At 35.1% G+C, this 21,985-nt stretch overlaps 1 protein-coding gene and 1 long non-coding RNA gene across 5 annotated transcripts in view; both read right to left on the bottom strand.

Moving 5' to 3' along the window:
- Positions 1 to 21,985, bottom strand: part of STAG1 (STAG1 cohesin complex component) — a gene marked incomplete at its 3' end in the record, with an annotated part of 426,381 nt that overhangs the window by 261,691 nt on the left and 142,705 nt on the right. For all 4 annotated transcript variants that reach the window (XM_082459166.1, XM_082459164.1, XM_082459165.1 and 1 more), the window contains one exon: positions 18,800 to 18,964. In XM_082459166.1, coding sequence (XP_082315292.1) covers positions 18,800 to 18,964 — 165 coding nt within the window. The remainder of the gene's footprint in view (positions 1 to 18,799; positions 18,965 to 21,985) is intronic.
- On the bottom strand, positions 10,152 to 18,791 carry LOC309659454. Its single transcript, XR_014262819.1, has 2 exons — positions 11,578 to 18,791; positions 10,152 to 11,257 (listed from the first exon to the last, which is right to left on the bottom strand). It is a non-coding gene; the product is annotated as an uncharacterized lncRNA (long non-coding RNA).

A 21,985-nucleotide genomic window follows, 5' to 3' on the forward strand; every position in this document is an offset into this window, starting at 1 on the left:
AGGTTTGCTTGTACTTAATACTTTCTGTTCATCATATTCAATTAGCAAACTGCTGTCAAAAATGACACTAAATAATTATGTAGAATAAATATCAGAAGAAAAAGCTAAAAGAAATAAAAACATTACTCTGAGGAGCAGGACTGGGAATGGGTAGGGAAAGACATGACCGACTGCAATTTTGGTCACTGTACTCTTTTGATTTTTCTAAAAAATCATGTACATATATTACTTAAATAAAATTTGGCTTATAAAAAGAAGAAAATAAAGATATGGATCAAGAAAATACTAGGTGAATAAACAAAACCAGAAATGCTGAAGTGGTAATATTAACATAAAATTGGCATTTAAGATTAAAAGCAATAAACAGAAAATAGATATTATATAATGGTAAAAGGCTAAATACTAAAGGCTTTTAAATAAGTGAAATATTTGCTTTAAGTTTGCTTTTTAACTTTTATAATTCTCAAATCCAATAATTTTTCATATAATTTTTTTCTAATAGTTTTATGACATCATTGTTTATATTTAATTCTCTACTACATTTAGACTTTGGTGTATGAGAGGAGTTAAAGTTCTGCATTTTTTTCAAGTTGTTAATCAAGTGACAATTATGAAGAGAAAGAAACAGGCACGACACGTTTTTTAACAAATTAAATTATCATCTATACTTAGGTCTGTCTGTGTTCAACTGATCCATTTGCCAGCTGTTGAGCCAATCACGTGCATTAATATTTTCTGTAGCTTTACGTACAGCCTATTAATTGGTAGAGTGAGTCCCTTGTTACTTTTCATTTTCAGAATTTTCTAAGTGTAATTTGTTCTTCTCAATCACTTCAGCAATTTCAAAATCAATCCCTAAGATTTTGAATGGTGTTGCATTATATACATAAATGAATTTTAAGACTTTTAAAGGAAATACTAATGAACAATAAATATTTCAGAAAAATACTGATTTACTTCTAATCAAAGAAACAAAATCCTGGGGATTCAAAATTCTACCATTAAAAAAAATTTTTTTAATTGAAGTATAGTTGATTTACAATATTGTATTAGTTTCAGGTGTACAGCATAGTGATTTAGTTTTTCTTTTTCAGATTATATTCCATTATAGGTTACTATAAGATATTTGATATAATTCCTTGTGCTATACAGTAAATCCTTGTTGCTTATCTATTTTATATACAGTATAATAGTTTGCATCTGTTAGTCGCACACTCCTAACCTGTCCCTCTCCCACTCCTTCTCTCCTTTGGTAACCATAAGTTTGTTTTCTGTCTGTGAATCTGTTTCTGTTTTGTATATAGATTCATTTGTATTATTTAAAAATTTTTATTGAAATATAGTTGATTTACAGTATTACATTAGTTTCAGGTGTACAGCATAGTCATCGAGTATTTTTACAGATAAGTCTCCATTAAAAGTTATTACAAGATAATGGCTATAATTCCCTGTGCTATACAATATATCCTTCTTGCTTATCTATTTTAGACATAGTAGTTTGTTTCTCTTAATCCCATAGCCCTACCTTGCCCCTCCCCCCTTGGTAAGCACTAGTTTGTTTTCTATATCTGTGAGTCTGTTTCTGTTTTGCATATACATTCATTTGTATTACTGTTTAGATTCCACATTACAAGTGATATCATACAGTATCGTCTTTCTTTGTCTTACTTATTTCACTAAGCATAATATTCTCTAGGTCCATCCACATTACTGCAAATGGCAGGATTTCACTTTTTTGTGGCCGAGTAATATTCCATTGTATATATACACCACATCTTCTTTATCCATTCATCCACTGGGCATTTGGGTTGCTTTCATATCTTGGCTATTGTAAACACTGCTGCTAAGAACACTGGGGGGCATGTATCTTTTCAAATTAGTGTTTCCATTTTTTCCACATATATACCCGGGAGTGGAATTGCCAGATCATATGGTAGTTCTATTTTTAGTTTTTTAAGGAACTCCATACTGTTTCTCATAGTGGCTGCACCAATTTACATTCCCACCAACAGTGTACCAGGGTTCCCTTTTCTCCACATCCTCTCCAAGACTTGTTATTTGTAGACTTTCTGAGGATAGCTATTCTGACTGGTGTGAGGTGATTAACATTATTTGTCAACTATTTACTAAATGTTGAATATATGCATTTTACTGTGGACGGTGGTATAGTGGATACAAAAAGTGCTTGCCACAGTTCCTGATATCCAAAAACATTTAATCTTGGGGTTTTTTTTGGTGGGGGGGGGGACGGGACAGGGAGGGACACAAGCCTACCATAAGTATCTAGCTAGTATCTCGTATGAGAGAAGTTCCTGCATTAAACGTGATTGGAAGAAGCTGTACATACTTTAAGGAAAGCTAAGGGAGTTTGCCTCACATTGAACAGATGTTTTTCAAATAATAGTTAACTTTGACCACCTGTTTTTTGGTTAGCCATCAGCAGGAGCTGATAATGGAAAACTGAAGAGCAAATGTGGTCTGCTACTTCCTAATGATGTCAGACTTTAAGTTAAATTAGTGATTCAAGAGGTTTGTATTTCATGAACCAGCAAATATAAATATATAATTTGAGAGATAAGCAAAGAGTTGCCAACAATTTAATAGTAAAAAAAGAAACAACAAAAAATGAGAAAGAGACACTCATTACATGCCTTTATTTTTCTCTTTTGCGTGAATTATGTCAGAGAATATGTGGAACTATTCTGAACTGCTATGCTTCTTTGCATGGTCATACTACTCCCTAGCTAGAAGAGATACTGATATCAAAAGAAATCAACTAAAAATGTCCAAATGAGTTATTTTTATTAACCTCAGCATTTTATTCTAAGCAGCATTTTCTTATGGTAAATTCTCTAATACACATTTTAAAAGAACATGATTAATTTGTGGTAAGGGACATTACATATGCTTGGCAAGGTCTTTCTTGGCTCAAAACGTAACCTCTCAGAATCCTTCTCCTTATAACTTTCTCCAGCCTTAACTTAAATTTTAACATGATGTATTCTAGAATTCCATACAATATCTACAAATACAAAATACAAACACAAAATACAGATTCAAAACCACATTAAGCCTCACTGAAAGGTGAGCTTTGAATTTTATCATAAACCAAGCATGACTAAAATATTTTGTATCACAATACACTGACATAAATCAGCCTCATTTTATTCTCACAAGAAGCCTCATGGCAGAACATCAATTACTGATAAGGAAACTACAGGTGAAAGATGTTTGGTGACTTTCCCAAGACCATCCCAGCTAAATAATGACAACTTTGTCTTCTAACAGTGCAGTATTTTCCCCACTATTGAATAATAGGGGTCCATTTTACGTCAATCAAAGCTAAAAACACCTGGACAGCATACACTGAATTTTCAAACCATTTTAAGCCAAGTTTATTCTGAACCCTGAAGTCAGTAAATCTCTTAAAATGACTATGTAATCTGTATCATCTACAACCATTAAAAACAGTTATCCCATTTTTTTCCTGCTCTAGAATACTACACAGTTCTTGGTTTCTTTCTCTTAATTCACTCTTCCACTGATTTTCCTTCCCAACTATTTCCTCTGAAAACATCCGGAACTAGCAGTTCGCTGTAAAATTCCTCTACTTATTCAACCAATTCACAAAATCTGTCTCTACCTCCTTGGCCCAATCTGAAACTTGGCTGTTTTCCCTATGGCCAGAATACTACAGTACTTCCTTTTTTGTGCTTTAAGATAACTGCCTCTCCTAACTACTGTCATATCCGAGCCACCCTATATCTATCAGCATTTGAAACTCATCAGCCTTTAAGACCCATGCCAGGTGGCTTACCGTCCTACCACCACCTTCCTTTTTGTGATACATTAAGTGGCCTCTAGAGTCACCCCTCTCTCCACCCCCAGTCACTGAACCTTTGTTTCTTGGTTCAAAGTCTTCCCCTCTACCCCAATCAAGCCATCCAGAGCCATTTCAACAATGTTAATAAAGATATATCTGATATCTTAAGATACACAATTTTTACTTCTGTTGGTCTAAAAAACCATCAATGTTTTTACTTCAAACTCTCCATTCACATCCTAGACATCTAAGAACTACTCCATCTTTAAAATCATTAAATTTCCATACTACCTGGTATGATCTCTGTCCATTTAGTACAGAATGTCTTACACTCACACTTTGCCTTTTGAGCCTCATCAAGAACTTTAGTCCTCTAACGTCTTTATCTTGCATTCATTTCTTTACCAATTCTTACAGTGTCATTACAATTTATCATACAAACTACAACACTTACAGGGTGAAAGAGGGTGCTATTAATAATTATGCTAGAAAAGTCTGTCCTAAATCCTATTATACATCCTTTCACTCTCTTGCCAGGACTCTCAACTGCTTTGTGTTGGCGATGGCTTCAACTACTAATAGAAGGTTATTCTGGAATTTCTGCACAAGCAGCAGAAAAGTGGAGTTAAAGTCATCCTAGTTCTTTTTTCTCTCTTCCATTTTACTCTGGGATTCATCAATTCCTGCTGTAATTTATGAAATGACTAAATATCAGAAACATTTTATAAACCGAATAGTTCTAAAAGGATTTCTAAAATAACATCTTTAAAAAAAAAACCTTGCCAGAGCTTAATATAACTGAAGAATAATCTGCTATTGTATGCAGTGTGGGGAAAGGTGTGAAATGGCTGGTTCTGAATGACGAGGAAGTGATATCATAGCATACAAATCTAAGATACATGGGTGGATATGATGACATGGATTATTAAGACAGATAACTGTAGTGAAAATACACCTGTTTTGCTGTTAATGCGTGAGTTGTCATAAAGTTGGCAACAACTCTTTCAAAGTACAGAATATTTGTCTCTAATGTGTCTTCTGAAATCAAGATACCTAAATTATGAAATAATGGTGTTTCATAAACAAAGTTAGGCTTGTGGATATTATAGGTAAATGATTTCCTATCATATCGTCCATAATAACCCTGTCTAGTTCAGTTAATCACACTCTTCTCAGTTAAAATATAGGATCTTAGTAAAAATACAGATTAATATTTATCAGACCTACTTAAAACGGACAGGAAGAAAAGACCTAAGCACGATCAAGTTTAATGTCATAAGACAACAGAGTTCACAAGGAGAAGCCAGCAAGAAACACACCAAGGCACGTATCTCTGAGTGAAGAGTGAAAGTTGGAGTTTTAATAGAGGATATGTAGCTTTTAACTTTCTTGAAAATGTGTGTTCACATAGTCCAGAATTTCTGCAGCCAGTTAGGAAACATTCATATCCTAGCCCAATGATGCTGCAAACAACAAAACATCTATATACACTTTCTAAGACTGTGCATGTCAGATTAGTCTTTGTCTTGTTTCAAGCAATTCAGAACCCTCAAAGGACTATAACTACTGAAAAGGAGTTCCTGGCACGGATCAAAACCTACATTTTTATTCCTTCTAGTAAACAGTAAATTCACATTTCTAATATCTGGTTACAGGGCTGCAGGAGGAAAATCAAACAATTATATGAAGTCATACTGCTACAAATTTAGTCTTCAATGCCATTAACAATCCTTTTAAATGTCCCAGATCAGTTTTCTCTCTGCACTTATTTTTTTAAATCAATTCCAAATTTTTTTACCACTCTCCTCATTTCTGTTCATGCTTATCAAAAATTCTAGCATTGACTCCAGGTTAAGAAATCCTGTACTAGATCAAAAGTCCTCACCCGGAGGAAAATCCTTTTTGTCTTCCCATCTCAAAGGCTTAGGACCAAAGCCCAGGAAATGATAGGGAATTATATCAACATATATATATAGTTTTCTTCAGCAGTTTGGACACAAATCATGAAAAAAATTTTTTGAAGGGTTCTGCTTTATACATGATTAAAGTTAGTGTACAGGGTAAGAAACTGCACAAGCACACTCAATCCAAATTTACTGAGGTGGACAAAAGAAGAAATTCTAAAAAGGTCTCATACTTCAATATGTCTTTATTCATATAATGTTTTCTGTATTTCAATTCTTACTGAAGCTATAAGTAAGGAATTCTGACCAGAAGCATTAAAATAAGTTAGGTACTCTCTGTGAAAATAAAGTTAGTAGAAAGCACCATATTCCATATATTCAAATATCTATAAACAATTTATAAATACAAATAAATATGTAAAATAAAGGCTATTTTTCCTTGAAATGACTTCATAAAGTAAACCCATTATATACATAATCTTTTATAAATATTTCACTATCATAATCACAAATACAGCAACAGTCATATCTCTATTTACTTGATATGTCCTAGACCATCTATATAAAATGTGATATACTTGTGGATGATACCTCTGGAAGGTTAGGGGATATCATGAAGAAGACTAATAATATCTGAAACACCTAAGTTAAAGCCACAAGCTTGACATCAGCAACAACACAAAAAATAACAACAGCAATGTGTTTACTGAAGCTAAATACATGAAAAAACAGTAGGTATCTTTGGACGTAACTGAATAGAGGCTGTGAAAATTCCTAGAGTCCCTAACTTCAACTTAGGACTTTAGTTCTAAATAACTTATAAGGAGTTAATGCTCTTATCTTAGCAGTAATCAGCAGCTTTTATAATCTCTGTATTGAAGAAATTAAACATAATCAAAATATTTACTGTATACCTTCCCTCTAATTATCTAAAAGTAACCAGAGTATGACAATTATGTGTTCTCCCTTTCACAGTGTATACCAAACTGGGTAACAACTACCCAGCCATTGACTCCATTACCTGGCTCACTGTAGTACTGGTAAGTTTCCATCAATGGAATGTAAACAGGGGGACCAAAAGCGTCTAAGAAGTAGGTAGTGCTCCATTCTCTCTCCCCTTCCAGCCACTGAATGCAAACAACATTGAGGCGCTAAGGGAAAGAGGAGCCAGAAAATGGAAGGAGCATGGATCCTTAAGTCACCATATGAAGGAAAGATACCTACCACTAATTCTTATATTACATATATACGAATGGTTACATATATGAGAAATTAATGTCTATCATGATATGCCACCAATATCTGAGGTTTATTTTTTACAGTATGTATATTACTCTAACTATGTACATGCTAGAATTGTTGGGGACAGGTTAAAACATCCACAAATTTCAGAGAGTCATTCTAACTAAACAAAAAATCAAAAACTCACTCTTAAGTAAATATTAAGCTATCATTTGAGGATTTTCAAATACCTATGAAATGAAAAAAGCAATTTATATCTTCTGCCCTAAAACATTCTGTATATTTTACATATTACTTTTCATTCTAGGAAAATGGGGGCTATCAGGACTAAAGCACTTTAAAAAATTAGCTTACAGTTAATCACACATGTTATTAGGTTGTTATTAGGTTAAAGCAAGAGTTAAAGATAGACTCAGGGAAGAATCAGAAACTTAACATTTTAATGTTAACGTCTTTTCTCACAAAAATACTGACATTGCTCAACAAATAGCAAAACAAGACTCTCTTCACTTGCTCATTTTTCTACTGGGGTTGGTAAACAGTAGATAAATGTAAATGTACATCTATCTTTGAGAAACAGTAAACAACTTAATAATTCAAATACTACGTAACTAAACACAAAAACTGCAAGAAATACAGTTTATGTTTAGAACTTTCTTACAACTGTTCTCAAAAACCTCAGAACTTTAAGGCACTAAACTGATTATGAAATAGTCTGGACCAGTTCCACATGTCAGTTTAAGAGATGCAAAAGATGATGAGATGTGACCATGAAGCTTAAACAATGAAGGAGTTCAAAGGTAATCCAGCTGAATCTCTAAAAGGGATCAACAATGATTATTTTATAAAAATATAATCATACGTGGGGAAAACCCTGGGCTATAAAATCTGAACATTTCTGAAGTTCAAATTAAGATACTGTGATTCTCGGGGATGGGGAAGGGTAAGCTGGGACGAAGTGAGAGAGTGGCATTGACATACACTACCAAATGTAAAATAGCTAGCTAGTGGGAAGCAGCCTCGTAGCACAGGGAGATCAGCTCCGTGCTTTGCGACCACCTAGAGGGGTGGGGTAGGGAGGGTGGGAGCGAGATGCAAGAGGGAGGAGATATGGGGATATATGTATATGTACAGCTGATTCACTTTGTTATACAGCAGAAACTAACACAACATTGTAAAGCAATTATACCCCAATAAAGACGTTTAAAAAAAAAAAAAGATACTGTGATTCTAAGATACAGGGCCCTGGTGTGATAATACCTTGACTAATGTAACTATTTCATTTATCCAATTAGTATTTGTAAAGTTCTATTTATTTCACCTTCGTCCTATGTATAACCTCCCACAGGATCCAAAAAAAAAAAAAAGTTAAGGTTTTTTTTTTAATTGGCATAATTCTGACAAATTCAAACTCTCTCTTGCTTTATGTCTCCCTCATATTTTACTAAATTTCACTGTTTGTAATATTAAGAAAGTCACAAAAATTACCAATGACAAAGTATATACAAACATTTTTACATAATAAAACATTACTAATATCAACTATAATAGAGGTGAGCTGAAGAACAAACCCCAAAAGTATCTGGACAGTCTCTTCTCAAACAAATAAAAATGTGTTTAGGCAACTAAAATAAGATTAGTTTTTAAGTGAGAAGCATATGTGTTCATGGTGTAACAGACAGCGATACGGCCATTATGCAAGCCCAAATAAAGCCAAATTTTCTTCTCATCGATAAGCAGTAGATAAACTAGTAGATAGTTCAGGATGAAGATGCTACTCTTTCCTTTATAATGAGATAGAACTATTCCTCACCTAAAGTCATTTAAGCCTTCAAAAGGTATTCCACCACTTTTAAATGATACCAGGATGTCATTTTGACCTTTTATTTTAAACATAATCAAAGATGACATTCTTGTGTCTGCATTTACAGAATGAGATTTCTTGTCCATGGACCAAGAGGAAGAAGGAATAATAATAGAAACAGCTCTTCAAGAGAGGTTGGGAGGTAAAGTCAGTAAGAAAGGTAGCCCTAGGACAAGAATTGTTAGGATGGAGGGAGGAGGGAGAGCAGAAGGGGATGGTGGTGGAGAAAGTATCTGTCTTGAGTCAAGAATTAAGTTTCACGCTGAAGTGGTCCTGGACACTGTCCTCTGACCCTCCCCACTACAGACCTATGCTGGGTTGTATATTCAATTCCCCCAGTCCTTCATTCCTGCCTTCTTGTACTTCCCCATCAGGTGGAAACCTGATGGTGATCACCAGGATTGCAATGCCAACAACAATGGCCACCAGGACCTCCACAATGACAATACTGGAGCTAGCTGTCAAAGCTTCATGGGGGTTGGGGTGGATTTCTTATCCATGTAGAGATTACCAGCAGGAGACTTCCACAGAAGAGCATACTGAGACTGCTACAGCCACAGAAGAGTAATTCAACCCTACCCTCCTCTCAATATAGGTAGAGCTAGCAATGTCCATCTCATCCAGTGTCCATCTCATCTAGGGTCTTCTAAGAGGTGTTCTGTTACTGCTTAATATAGATGGTGGGCTGCTTGTAGTGCTGGCATGTACCTGGAATGGAGCCAGCAGCAGTCACAAAAGAGGCACTGCAGCTCAGCTTCCCAATCTGAGTTTAAAAGGCACAGGCATCCTGGCAGTGATGCTTTTGCAACAAGAGTGTTGTGTTGAAGACTCAGGTCTTCTTTTTCCAAATCATGGATGCCATGATGGATGCCCATGAGGTTCACCCACCAGCATTATGGCATCTATGCTGCACTGGTGGGCCTTCAAACACCATTTCTATCACATTCGGGGCTCTGTAAGCAATCAACATCCACAAAGGTATGCTTGCTAGGCTTCACCAGACTTTGACCACTTTTGTGGCCATTCGTGCATGGCTTTATCTGCAGGAACTAAGAAGTCTAAAATGAAGCAGTTCGCCTCAAGAGCCCAATGCCTGGCACCAGCAGCACTCCCACCCTTAAAACATCAACTTATTCATCGGACATGTGATGTGCAATGTGGCTGGCTGTTATCATTAGTAGGAACATTAGGCCCAGACTTCCCACAAGGGTCAAGACAGAGGAATGAGAAATAGGATAGAAAGATATTCATAGGGCTTAAAACAGAATCCAATGTCTGCTGCCTGGGGTAGAGACTGCGATTGTGCTGCCCTGGCAGCTTCTTCCTTTTTGTTATGTAAAATTCGTTTCTGATAAACATCAAAATGTACAGTTGCTAAAGTTATGATTATGTATACCTTAATGATTATTAAAGTATTAAAGTATTAACAATTTCAATCCTTTGACAGTCTACCTGCTGCCATGGAAAAGGTCATCTATCTAAGATCTTTTACGTATGAGAGAAATAAACTGTCTTGTTTAAACTACTGTTATTTTCAGTCTTCCACATTTACCTTCAGCTAAACTTAATCTAAATGTTTTTATGTTAAATTTAAATTTTTTATTATGATGTTGTTAAAAATCTGAATGAATGTTTTAATATTTTTTTCATGATTTTAAGTCCCGTACCCAATATCCTGCACTGTAGTGGTTGCAGCTATAAGCACATATTTCTTGTATTACACTCATATATTGATTCTATTCAAGTACTTATATTTGCTTAGTTCTATAAGGTTTTACTCCTCTTCACTGTAGTATTTCCTTCCTTCAATATTTCTTGACCATCTTTGTTATAAAGTTTCATTTCAGTCAATAGTACATTTGTTCTCCCCTCTAACGTTTCAGTACCATTTCTTCTATAATTAAACTTCTTAAGACATTCTTCAGCCATTTTAATACTTCTTGAAACTTTTAAGCTTTTCAATGAACATTCAGAAATTCAAAACGTATTATAGACACATTTATCCATTCTATTAATAGCTCAGAAAAGCATTCAATTCTCATACAGTCACTAAATAAACTGTCAGTTCAAACACAAGTTAACAGGTGAGATTTTAATAAACTCACCGGTGCTTTTTCACTTTCCTTGGTGTCGACATAGAGTAATTAAAATTCACCTACACAAATCTTAGGGGAGAACTCCTCTGCATTTGATACCTTGAGATTTGGCATCTAACCCATTTGTAAGTTGGGAACTAGAAGAAATGAATGTCCTATAAAAGTTCATACTTTTCTTTAACATCAGAACAAAGTTTCCTCCCTAAAAGAGAGAGAATGACTAATCACAGACTATCCCGCTAAGATACCTATGTCTTTCCCAATCATAACTTCAATGGACAAAATCAGTTTTACCCACATAGTCACCTGTCAAAAGCAAACAGGAGGGCTTCCCTGGTGGCGCGGTGGTTGAGAGTCTGCCTGCCAATGCAGGGGACACGGGTTCGTGCCCCGGTCTGGGAAGATCCCACATGCCGCAGAGCAACTAGGCCCGTGAGCCACAACTACTGAGCCTGCGCGTCTGGAGCCTGTACTCCGCAACAAGAGAGGCCGCGATAGTGAGAGGCCCGCGCACCGCGATGAAGAGTGGCCCCCGCTCGCCGCAACTAGAGAAAGCCCTCACACAGAAACGAAGACCCAACACAGCCACAAATAAATAAATAAATAAATAAAAAATTAAAAAAAAAAAAAAAAAAGCAAACAGGAGACCAAACTATGCTATTAAGTATACTTCATTTATAGGCTGAATCCAATTCCTCATTCACATAAGTTATTATTATCAGTACATTAAGACCAAATGGAGTTTTCTTAGCATTAATCAACAGTTTGTAATAGTATATTAACAGATCATTTGATTAGTATGGAGAATTTCCTTTCCCTTCTATGATTAGAAAGTCTATGAAGGGAAGGGTCAGGCAAGTTTAGTTCATATTGTATCTCTTGTACCTAACCCAATGCCTGAAACAAGAGCTCTCAATGAATTTTTGTTGAATGAAGGAACTGTAGTCCAACATTTTTAGTTGAAGTCTGGAGGTACAAAATGCAAATGCCAATGGATTACAGAAATTCACTTAAATGCTAACTCATAACTACTAAAGCAACAAACACCAGATTAATAGCTTGAATGTTCCAAAATTCAACATATAGTCAGTGTCATGCACCTAAAAGTCAAAATGTCCAAACCAAACTATTCCCATACCCATCTACTAACACCTATACTCTTAAAAATTTCCTTTCAGTGAATATCCCCAAGTCAAACAACTAGGAATTACCTTAGATTCTGTCCTCTTTCTCATCCTTCAGAAGCATCCTACAGCCTTAATATTTATAGAATCGGTCACTTCCTCTTCCTTTTCACCCTCACTGACACTATAAATGCAAACTCTCATTACTTCCCAATTGGATCACTGGAGGGGGAGGGGAAAAAAAAAGCCTCCTAATTGGTCTTTCTTCCAGCCCTACACACCCCAAATCATCACCTGTATTGCTTCCAGAAAGGTATTTCTAAAATGCTAAATATGATGTTATTTTCTTTCTAAAATGCCATCAATTTCACAAAAAGTCAAAACATTCAATGTTCAGAATCTAGCTTCTCTCAGCTCTATTTTTACTTGCCATCTATGCCCTCTTTGTAGGGGTAAAGATTTCAGTTTTGCATGCCCTATTTCTGCTATAAGAAGTGCCCTCTGCTACTGCCTAGCTAACTCCTACTCATCTTTCAAGTCTCAGGTCAAGTTTTAGCTATACAGGCAAACCTTCCAAAACCCTGTCCTCTAGACGTGCCCAAGTGAATTTTCAGAGTTTTCAACCCACTCAGTATATCTGTTTTATTAAAGTATTCTGTAACACCTGTTTCCCATGAGGGCCAAACTGTGGTAGTTTTTCTGTACATTCAGAAACTATCTAGCACAGCATCTGATTACAGGAGGTGTGTAACAAGTATCTATTAAGCTAGTAAAACTGATTCTTCACAATTCTGATAAGGAGAAAAGACTTAAAAGAGAAAATGGCCATAAATAGTTGTAGGAATCAAAGGTTTCTGGAATGCTGGATAAATAAAAGAAGCCAGGTTCTTTAACACAAATCTTATCAAAGCCTTCACATTTCATACCTCTCCAAAGGGGAAGGGATACAGTCATTTTCCAAATATATGGACATTATAAGCCCTCCTTTTGGGGGGCATTTCAGAAATGCTATCCATTTTTATTTCAAATAATAAAATAAACAAGATAGACAAGAAGGTATCCAGCTTCAACAACATTTAATACTTTACAGCCATATTTGTTTCTTTCTGCTTCTTTTTTCAGTAACTGCTGTAGTACCCCACATACACCCATCTGATCCCATTCTCCTTCTCCTATCTCCTCAGTAAGTAACCAATAACATAAACTTGATGTTAAATAAACTTAGATATGTGTTTATATAAGCAGTACAATATATTATGTATCATTCTGTAGCTTGCTTTGTCCCTTAAAATGCATTTCTGAAATTTATCTATAATGGTACCTAGAGCTCTAGCTAACTCATTTGAAGTGTTTGAATATACCACATTTTATTTATCAATTGTCCTGTTCATAGACTTTTTTTACTTCCTTTTTTTTCTTTTTGCTTTTACAAAGTAGCAATAAAAATTCCTGTATTTGCCTCATTTATAAAAATACACAAAAATTTCTCTAAAGGTTACATCTAGGAATTGAATTCCCTTTCTTCAAAGTACCTCAGTTAAAAAAAGAAAGACATAAAAAAGAGAAAAAGGTGTTGCCCACAGTGTAGGCACTCATTAAATATTTGCTAAATGAATGAAAAATGAATAGGTCGTTCAACTTTTCTTAATACTGTCAAATTTTTCTCCAAAGGGGTTACACAGATTTGTACTCCCACTAGTTGTTACTCTACATCCTTACTGACTCTCACTATCTTCCAGACATTTTTATGTCACTCAATATGAAGAGTATGAAACAGAATTTTATTCTATTCCACTCAAAATTTTATTCATTTTTCCTTACTATTTTCTTACATGGGCTATTGTTTCCTCTAACATGTTCAGAATGATGTTTTTTTTTTTTTTTAGTGTTAATTTTCTCTCTAGGAGTTTTGCTGATCACTCATTAGTTCTAATACTCTAGTTTATGTTGAAATTCCTACATAGACAATTGTATATTCTGCAAATACGGAAAATTTTGTATTTTCCTTTTCAATTGTTATACTCTAGTGCTTATTCCTGGGAATTCATCTAAATTTCCCTTTTTAAAATGCCGTGATGTGAGGGACTTCCCTGGTGGCGTAGTGGTTAAGAATCCGCCTGCCAATGCAGGGGACGGTCTGGGAGGATCCCACATGCCGCGGAGCAACTAAGCCTGTGCACCACAACTACTGAGCCTGCGCTCTAGAGCCAGTGAGCCACAACTATGGAGCCCGGGTGCCACAACTACTGAAGCTCATGTGCCTAGAGCCCGTGCTCCACAACAAAGAGAAGCCACCACAATGAGGAGCCCGCGCACTGCAACGAAGAGTAGGCCCCGCTTGCCGCAACTAGAGAAACCCCACACGTGGCAACGAAGACCCAATGCAGCCAAAAATAAAAAATAAAAAAATAAAAAAGTGCCGTGATGTCAGCTATAAGGTTTTTGTGTGATAACTTTACCAAGCTAAGGAATTTCCCTCTTGTTCGTTTATTCATGAAGAGTTATTGTTCATTATGAATATCAGCTATATTTTATCAAATGATTTTTCTAAACATTCTATATCAATTTCCCCCCAGGATTATCTGCTATATAACAGTAAAATATTTTCTAACATTAAGCCACTCTTGCATTCCTAAGATAAAACCTCTAAGTCTTAAAAATGCACTGAACTGAAACTGCCAATATTTTGAATTAGTTGACCTTTTCTACCATTTCTTTTTCTATTTAATTTCCATTTCTACTTTTATTATTCCTTTCTTCCTAATTATTTTAGTTTTCCTATTTTTCTTTCTCTAAGTTTGTACTACTTTTGCTAATAGTAATACATTTAAGACTGTATATTTATTCAAGTAGTGCTTTAGCTGGCCTCAATTTTTCACTAACATTACTTTCACTAACATTCACATTTCAACTCTGTTTATTTCCTCTTTACCACATGAATTATTTAAAAGTGACTTTCCAGACTTTTGAGTATAATGTAATGTAGAAGGGGAATTTATTTTGTGTATTTCAACCTTATTGCATTGTAGTCAGAGAAAGGGGTCAAGCATTCTTTAATGAAATATTTCAAGACTTTCTTTCAATCCTCAATATTTTAGTTATACTATACAGGCATACCTTAGACGTACTGCAGGTCTGGTTTCAGACCACTGCAATAGAGCAAACATCGCAATACAGAGAGTCACATGAATTTTTGGTTTCTCAGTGCATATAAAAGTTATGTTTACACTATACTATAGTCTATTAAGTGTGCAATAACATTATGCCTAAAAAAACACTGTACATACCTTAATTAAAAAATAATGCTGTTGGAAAAATGGTGCTGATAGACTTGTTTGTCGAAGGGTTGCCACAAACCTTCAATTTGTAAAAAATGCAGTATCTGTGAAGCGCAGGAAAAAACAAAAAACAAAAAAACACAAGGAATGCCTGTACTATTACTAGCTGTGTAATGATTTTCACTTATCTTGTTGACTCCTGAGAACAAACTCTAGATCCGAGGAAATGTGACTGTAAATTTCCACAAAAGTACCTCTTCAAAAACTATGTCTCTTTTATTCCCTCAGAATTCTTCACCTGCATATTTTGGAACCCTTTCAATCCACATCAAAGTCACTCAACTGCTCTTTCATATTTACTTTTTTATTTCTCTGGGCTACATTCTAAATGAATGCCTAATGAATGCCAATTCCTCAATTCTCCCTTTGATGGCATCTAATGTAGCTTTTTATCTTCAGTAAAACCAATTTACTAAGTTTATTTCCTTTCTGGTATTAGAATTTCTTCTTTCATCTCTCTAGAATCTTAAATATACTTATTTCTTTTATTATTCATCCCTCCCTAGCCAATGTTTTTGTGATTATCTCTGCTCATTCTACTCACTCCACTGCACAACTAGATCATATAGTGGGCTTAGAAAGAACTTCCTGGTCTAAGATGATACAGGGGATTTTTACAGACCCAGTCTCCAACCAAGAAAGTAGTCATTTTAATTCAGGACCTGATTATAAGGACTATGTCTGTCCTCTCCCTTCCTTCAGCCCATGATTTCCTAAAAGTGGGGTTTTAGTATAAGTTATTATCCAAACTAGGACCCTCTTGAGTATTAAAGGAGTCTCTACTAATAACTAAATGGATGCTAAGCATAAACAGGAGTCTCAAGGGTAACCTGAGATATACAATCCCCCTAAACATAAGCCTTAGCCTATGCAGCAGTTAGTTCTCAGTGGCTTTCTTCAGTCTCCTTTACAAGTATGGAGTCTCGTGTTAGGCCCTGGCTTCATGTATTTTAAGCCTAACTCTATTCCTCTACCCTTCATGAAGCATCTTTCATCTTTTTAACACACAAGAGCCAAACTCTTGGCTACAAGTGCCTGCTTCTGCTACCTTAAGCCCAATCCTGATCACCAGGTAGTTTTTCTTTTATATAAACCATAGAAACATTTAGTTTCTAAACTCATTAATGTCTACCCTCTTTTTAATATTTTATCTTTCATTACTTTATGTTTTAAAGTGAAGGGGTAATAAACACTTAAATTAGTGTGCCAGCTTCAATAAAAGACCTGCATCAGAGTTTTTTAAACATGCATTCCTTTTGCTCAGCAACCACTTTCAGGAATTTATGTTACAAAGGATTCCCACGTGCACATTTCAGAGGGATATATAAGGATATTCAAAGAAGTACTATTTTTAATAGAACTACCCTTAAATAGTTATCTTAAATATACTTATTCTTCCTTAACAGTAAAGCAGCCCAAATGAAAACTGGTTAAATAAATCACAGCCCAGCCACGTTAGGGAATGATATATAATTATTAAAATTTATAAGGTTAATTCATGGGAAAAAATGCCCACAATAGAACGCTGAGTAAAAAAAAATTACAGAAGTTTGCAGATTAATTTGAATATAGCTAGGAAAGAAAAACATAAAAGAATAATAAAAAATTACAGCAAAGTAGAAAATGCTTAGAGTCAACTTCAATAGAAGAATAGTGAGAAAAAGTTGAAAAAGTGGCTTAAAACCAAATTATGCAAGTAGCAGTAGGCTCTGACTACTAATCTTTACCTTTCATAAAACATGAATCCAAAAGAATTTAAGCAGAGAGTAAAGTATGGAAACAGCAACAGGGAAGAGTAATGTGAATGAAGAATACAGAAGATACTGGGCAAAAAAGAAAAAATGTACACTACTCACTAGTGTGTATCAAATACAGATGACTAGATTTTGTTCATATTAAATATTGAAGATTTTGTTCCTATTAAGTAAAAGTTGGAAAAATAAAGTTTTGCATGAAAAAAGAAAAGCAGAATACTGAAATGCAATTTTTAAATTTAATTTCCTTCATCTTTCTGCTTGTGTTTCCATGTAAGGGTGGGAGGCAATAAACACATCTCAAAAATAGTATTTCTGTAGCTTGTTAACAATTTTTCTATTACAGTATAATAAAGAAACTGTCAAGCTTAAGGGCTAAAAGTCACTTAATATATTTTAAAATTATACTTATGTAATCTAAAGTTGTCCATTGCTTTGGGTAACTGGGAATTCAGTATTTCTTTTACTACTTAGCATCATCCCACCACTCCACCTCCCTCCCTTCCCATACAAATTCCAGGATTCTTGAACACATCAATCTGGTAACATACATAAAAAGCAGTGAACACTAAACTCCCTTAAGGAATTCAAAGGGAAATAAATACAGGTTAAAAAATAGAAGGTATACTAATGAAAACTTGCCTGCTTTTAGTTCTAAAAATAAATCTGTTTCATCAATTACCTAAATTTAAAACTTAAATTGAAAATGAAGCATCAAAAATGAGCAGGTATCAAATTAAAAGATTTAACATATAATCATTAGTAATCAAAAAAATGCAAATTAAAATAATGAATTACCATCTTTGCCTATGTTGTCAAATAATTCTTAAATATAAAATATCCAATTGCTAGCTACACTTCTGGTGAAAGATAAACTAGTACAACTTTTTGGAGAGTAAAATGGTATTTATTACCACACAGTTAAGAAATATTCTTTAATGAAATAATTTTACCTCTGGTACTTTAAAATGAAAAAAAGATGTGGGGAAGTAAATACAAATGATAAGTTTTAAAATAGTGGAAAAAAATGTAAAGACACACATAATCATGGTTTATCCTTGTAATGAATTAGTAAGAAGCCAATGAAGATATGCTCTTCTAAACTATTTAATGATATTTGTTGAGTCAATGAGGAGAGAGAAAAGAGAGTAAGAAGGTTGTAACAGATCTCTCTCTCTCTCTCTCTCTCTCTCTCTCTCTCACTCACACACACACACGCACACACACACACACACACACACACAAATAACCATAAAATATTAACTGTGGTTATTCCTAATTCACTCTTAGGAATGTTTTTTATACCTTTTCTTCTTTCAAATATTCTTCAATACACATATGTTACTTATATTAACTCAAAATTTAAAAAAAATACATATTATTAAGGTAATAAAAATTCTTAGGCAGCTCCTGTTACATGCAAGTTACTTTATTCAGCACAATGTAATCTAAAGTTTGTAATCTTAAACTCACTATTAAACAAAATGCCTTTCCTGACACTTTTTACAAAACAAGCAAAGAAAAACCTTTAAGTTAATAAACTTCTTGATTACACAATCAACAAGAGTATATAAAATATCAATATATACACGAATAGGTTCCACGTTATTGACTGTATTTCTTTATTAATAAGATAAAAACACTTAAAATTTACCTGCATTGCACTTTTCCCCAGTTTCACCACTTCAAATAATGTGACAGGCTCCCCTTCACCATTCTGTTGAGGATGCCCATTAGCTCTTCCACGGCCTGTTCCTCTAACTCCAGCTTCAATTCTACTCTTCTCTCCTGGAGATTTTCGAGGTTTCTTATTTGTAGACTGAATAAAAAGATGAGGAAAATTTAAATTAAATGCAAGCATACTTTGCTTTATGCAGAATGATCTCAAATTATGTCTGATCCTGTGAAAGGGAAGTTAGCACTGTTATAGATAAGAGACATAATCCCAAAGGAAGCTTTACAATGTTTTCATTGATAAAAACAAAGTACAAACAGCAAAGTACAAGTTAATTTATACATGGCATGAAAATAAAGTTAAAAGAAAAAGATTTAATATTTTGTACAATAATGCCAATGCTGAACATTTTAACCATGCCCCAACCATGCCCCCTTCTTGACATTTTCTTCTTCCTAACTTCCTCAATATTCTATTTCCTCAGAAACCTTGTTCAATAAAACATTACTTGGAAAAAGCTGCATATTCAACTTCTCCCTCGACTTAAGTGCTCAAATATTTCTTATCCAGTCATACAACAAATATATATTGAACATATTTGGAACCATTCTAGATACTAGAAATACAGCAAACATTTCTGCCTTGACAGAGTTTACATTCTTCAATTAACAACCCATCCCACGCCCCCAATTTTTTAAAAAAAGTCAACACTAGTTATTACCTTATCTGTGTCTCACCTTTAGAGTCAAGATAGAATTGCTTGCAGTCACTGTTATTATTCCCATAAATTTCATTCATATATAAACTCATCAGGGTTGCTGCTTCACCAAGCCCACCAGTAAAAGTAATGTTGCTAAACGTAATAGACTTTTTTTTTTAAACTTTTTTTGGGGGGTTTGTTTGTTTGTTTGTTTGTTTGTTTATGGCTGTGTTGGGTCTTCGTTTCTATGTGAGGGCTTTCTCTAGTTGTGGCAAGTGGGGGCCACTCTTCATCGCGGTGCGCGGGCCTCTCATTATCGCGGCATCTCTTGTTGCGGAGCACAGGCTCCAGACGCGCAGGCTCAGTAATTGTGGCTCACGGGCCTAGTTGCTCCGCGGCATGTGGGATCTTCCCAGACCAGGGCTCGAACCCGTGTCCCCTGCATTGGCAGGCAGATTCTCAACCACTGCGCCACCAGGGAAGCCCAACAGACATTTTTTGAAACTCTCTCAACAGGCCATGTTATCCCCCTTGTCTTTCAGATATCTTTTCCCTCCTTATACTCCTTACCTGTCAGTGTTACCTTAGGTCTCTCCTGAGCATCTTCTCAATCTTTATAGTCTCTCTTGAGTGGTTTACTTCACTCTCATAATAGCCTGCTTCAGTTATCAATTTACTGTTCCTCATCTCCAAATGTATTCTAATTTGCCCCACTCTGTAAACATTTCTCTTTTGTCATATGCTGCACTGGTAGGCTTATAACTAGAGGGCCTTGGAGGAACACTACAAAGCATAACGTGGAGGGGCTTTTCTCCCTGCTCACAGGACCTGCTCCCTTCATTCTCTATTCCTGTATTCTTCACAGTACTCTTTCACTCCTCTTAATAGTTAACAGCCTGACAACCATTTGTGTGTGTGGATTAATATATAATGAATTTACTGCTTATTTTTAAATAAATTATTTTTAGAACAGTGTTAGATTTACAAAAAAAATGTGAAGATAGTACAAGGAATTCCCACATATATCACGTCTAATTACACCTATTATTAACACCTTACTATTTGTATGGTACATTTGTTATAATTAATGAACCAAAATTGATACATTAACAAAACTCCATACTTAATTCAGATTTGCTTAGTTTTTGTCTAATGACCTCTTCTGTTCTAGGAGAACATCCAGGGCACCTAGACATACTCACGTCATGTCTCCTTAAGCTCCTCTTGGCTCCAACAGTTTTTATACTTTCCTGGGTTTTGGTGACCTTGACAATTTTGAAGAATTTTGTACAGGGATTTTGTACTGTACTGATATTTTATATAATGTTCTTCAACTGGGGTTTGTCTGATGTTTTTCTAATGAGTAGACTGGGATTATGGGTTTGGAGAGGAAGACGTGAGAGACGAAGTATCATTTTTGTCACCTCATATCAAGGGTATATACTAACAATATGATTTATCACTCTTAATGTTGACCTGTTAATCAGTTGGCTGAGGTGGTATTTGCCAGGTTTCTCCACTGTAAAGTTACTTTTCCTCTCCTTTCCATACTTTGGAAGAAAGTCACTATGTGCATCCCACATTTAAGGGGTGGGGAGTTATGCTCCACCTCCTTGATCCACCTCCTTGAAGGTAGAGCATTTACGCATACCATTTGAAATTCTTCAGTATGAGAGATCTGTCTATTCTCACCCATTCACTCAATCATTTGTACTAATGTAGACTCATCGACATTGATTTTATATTTTTGGATTATAATTCAATACTATTTTATTTTGTTGTTCAACTTGCTTCAGCTTTGGCCATTAAGATATCTTTCAGTTGGTTCCTGTGTCCATTTGACATATTCCCATCATTCTGTGTGTTTTGTTTTTTATTTTTTTAGCACTTGGTTACTTTCTGGCAGCACATCATTCTCCAGGCTCATACTGTATATTCTCTTTTCCAGTTTTAGAATCAGGTAATACTCCAAGGAGCCCTGGTTCCTTTTATTAGAGAATTTTACTAGAGATGAAGATCTGGGCACTAGGTTTGGCTCCTTGATACTAAGTGCCCTTGCTTCTAGACCCTTAAGCAGACAAAACAAAGAAATGTATGTTCCAAATATATACACATAACTATAAATGTTTCTGTATGCAATGATCTGTTATCTATATTAAGCTAAACATAAGTTGGAACTGGTATCTCCAACTCTAATCCATTACCACATGGATCCTTCTTCCCCTTGCTCATCGACAAACTCCCACTCCAACAATGAGAAATCTGGCTATCCTCAGTATACACGTAGGGCAATATTTTAAGCCCTACCCCATGGAAAACAACTTTATGAACTAGACTGCAGTTCTTATATACACTGTGTACAATTTCTCTGACTTTAGTCTTACAGACTCATTTCCAAAGTTACCTAAGTCAGCAACTCTCTCCCTCCTCCCTTCACTGCAAAAGAGATTATGCTGTTACACTCT

This window comes from Balaenoptera physalus, assembly GCF_965194825.1.
Source record: "Balaenoptera physalus genome assembly, chromosome: 4".
NCBI classification, from domain to species: domain Eukaryota; kingdom Metazoa; phylum Chordata; class Mammalia; order Artiodactyla; family Balaenopteridae; genus Balaenoptera; species Balaenoptera physalus.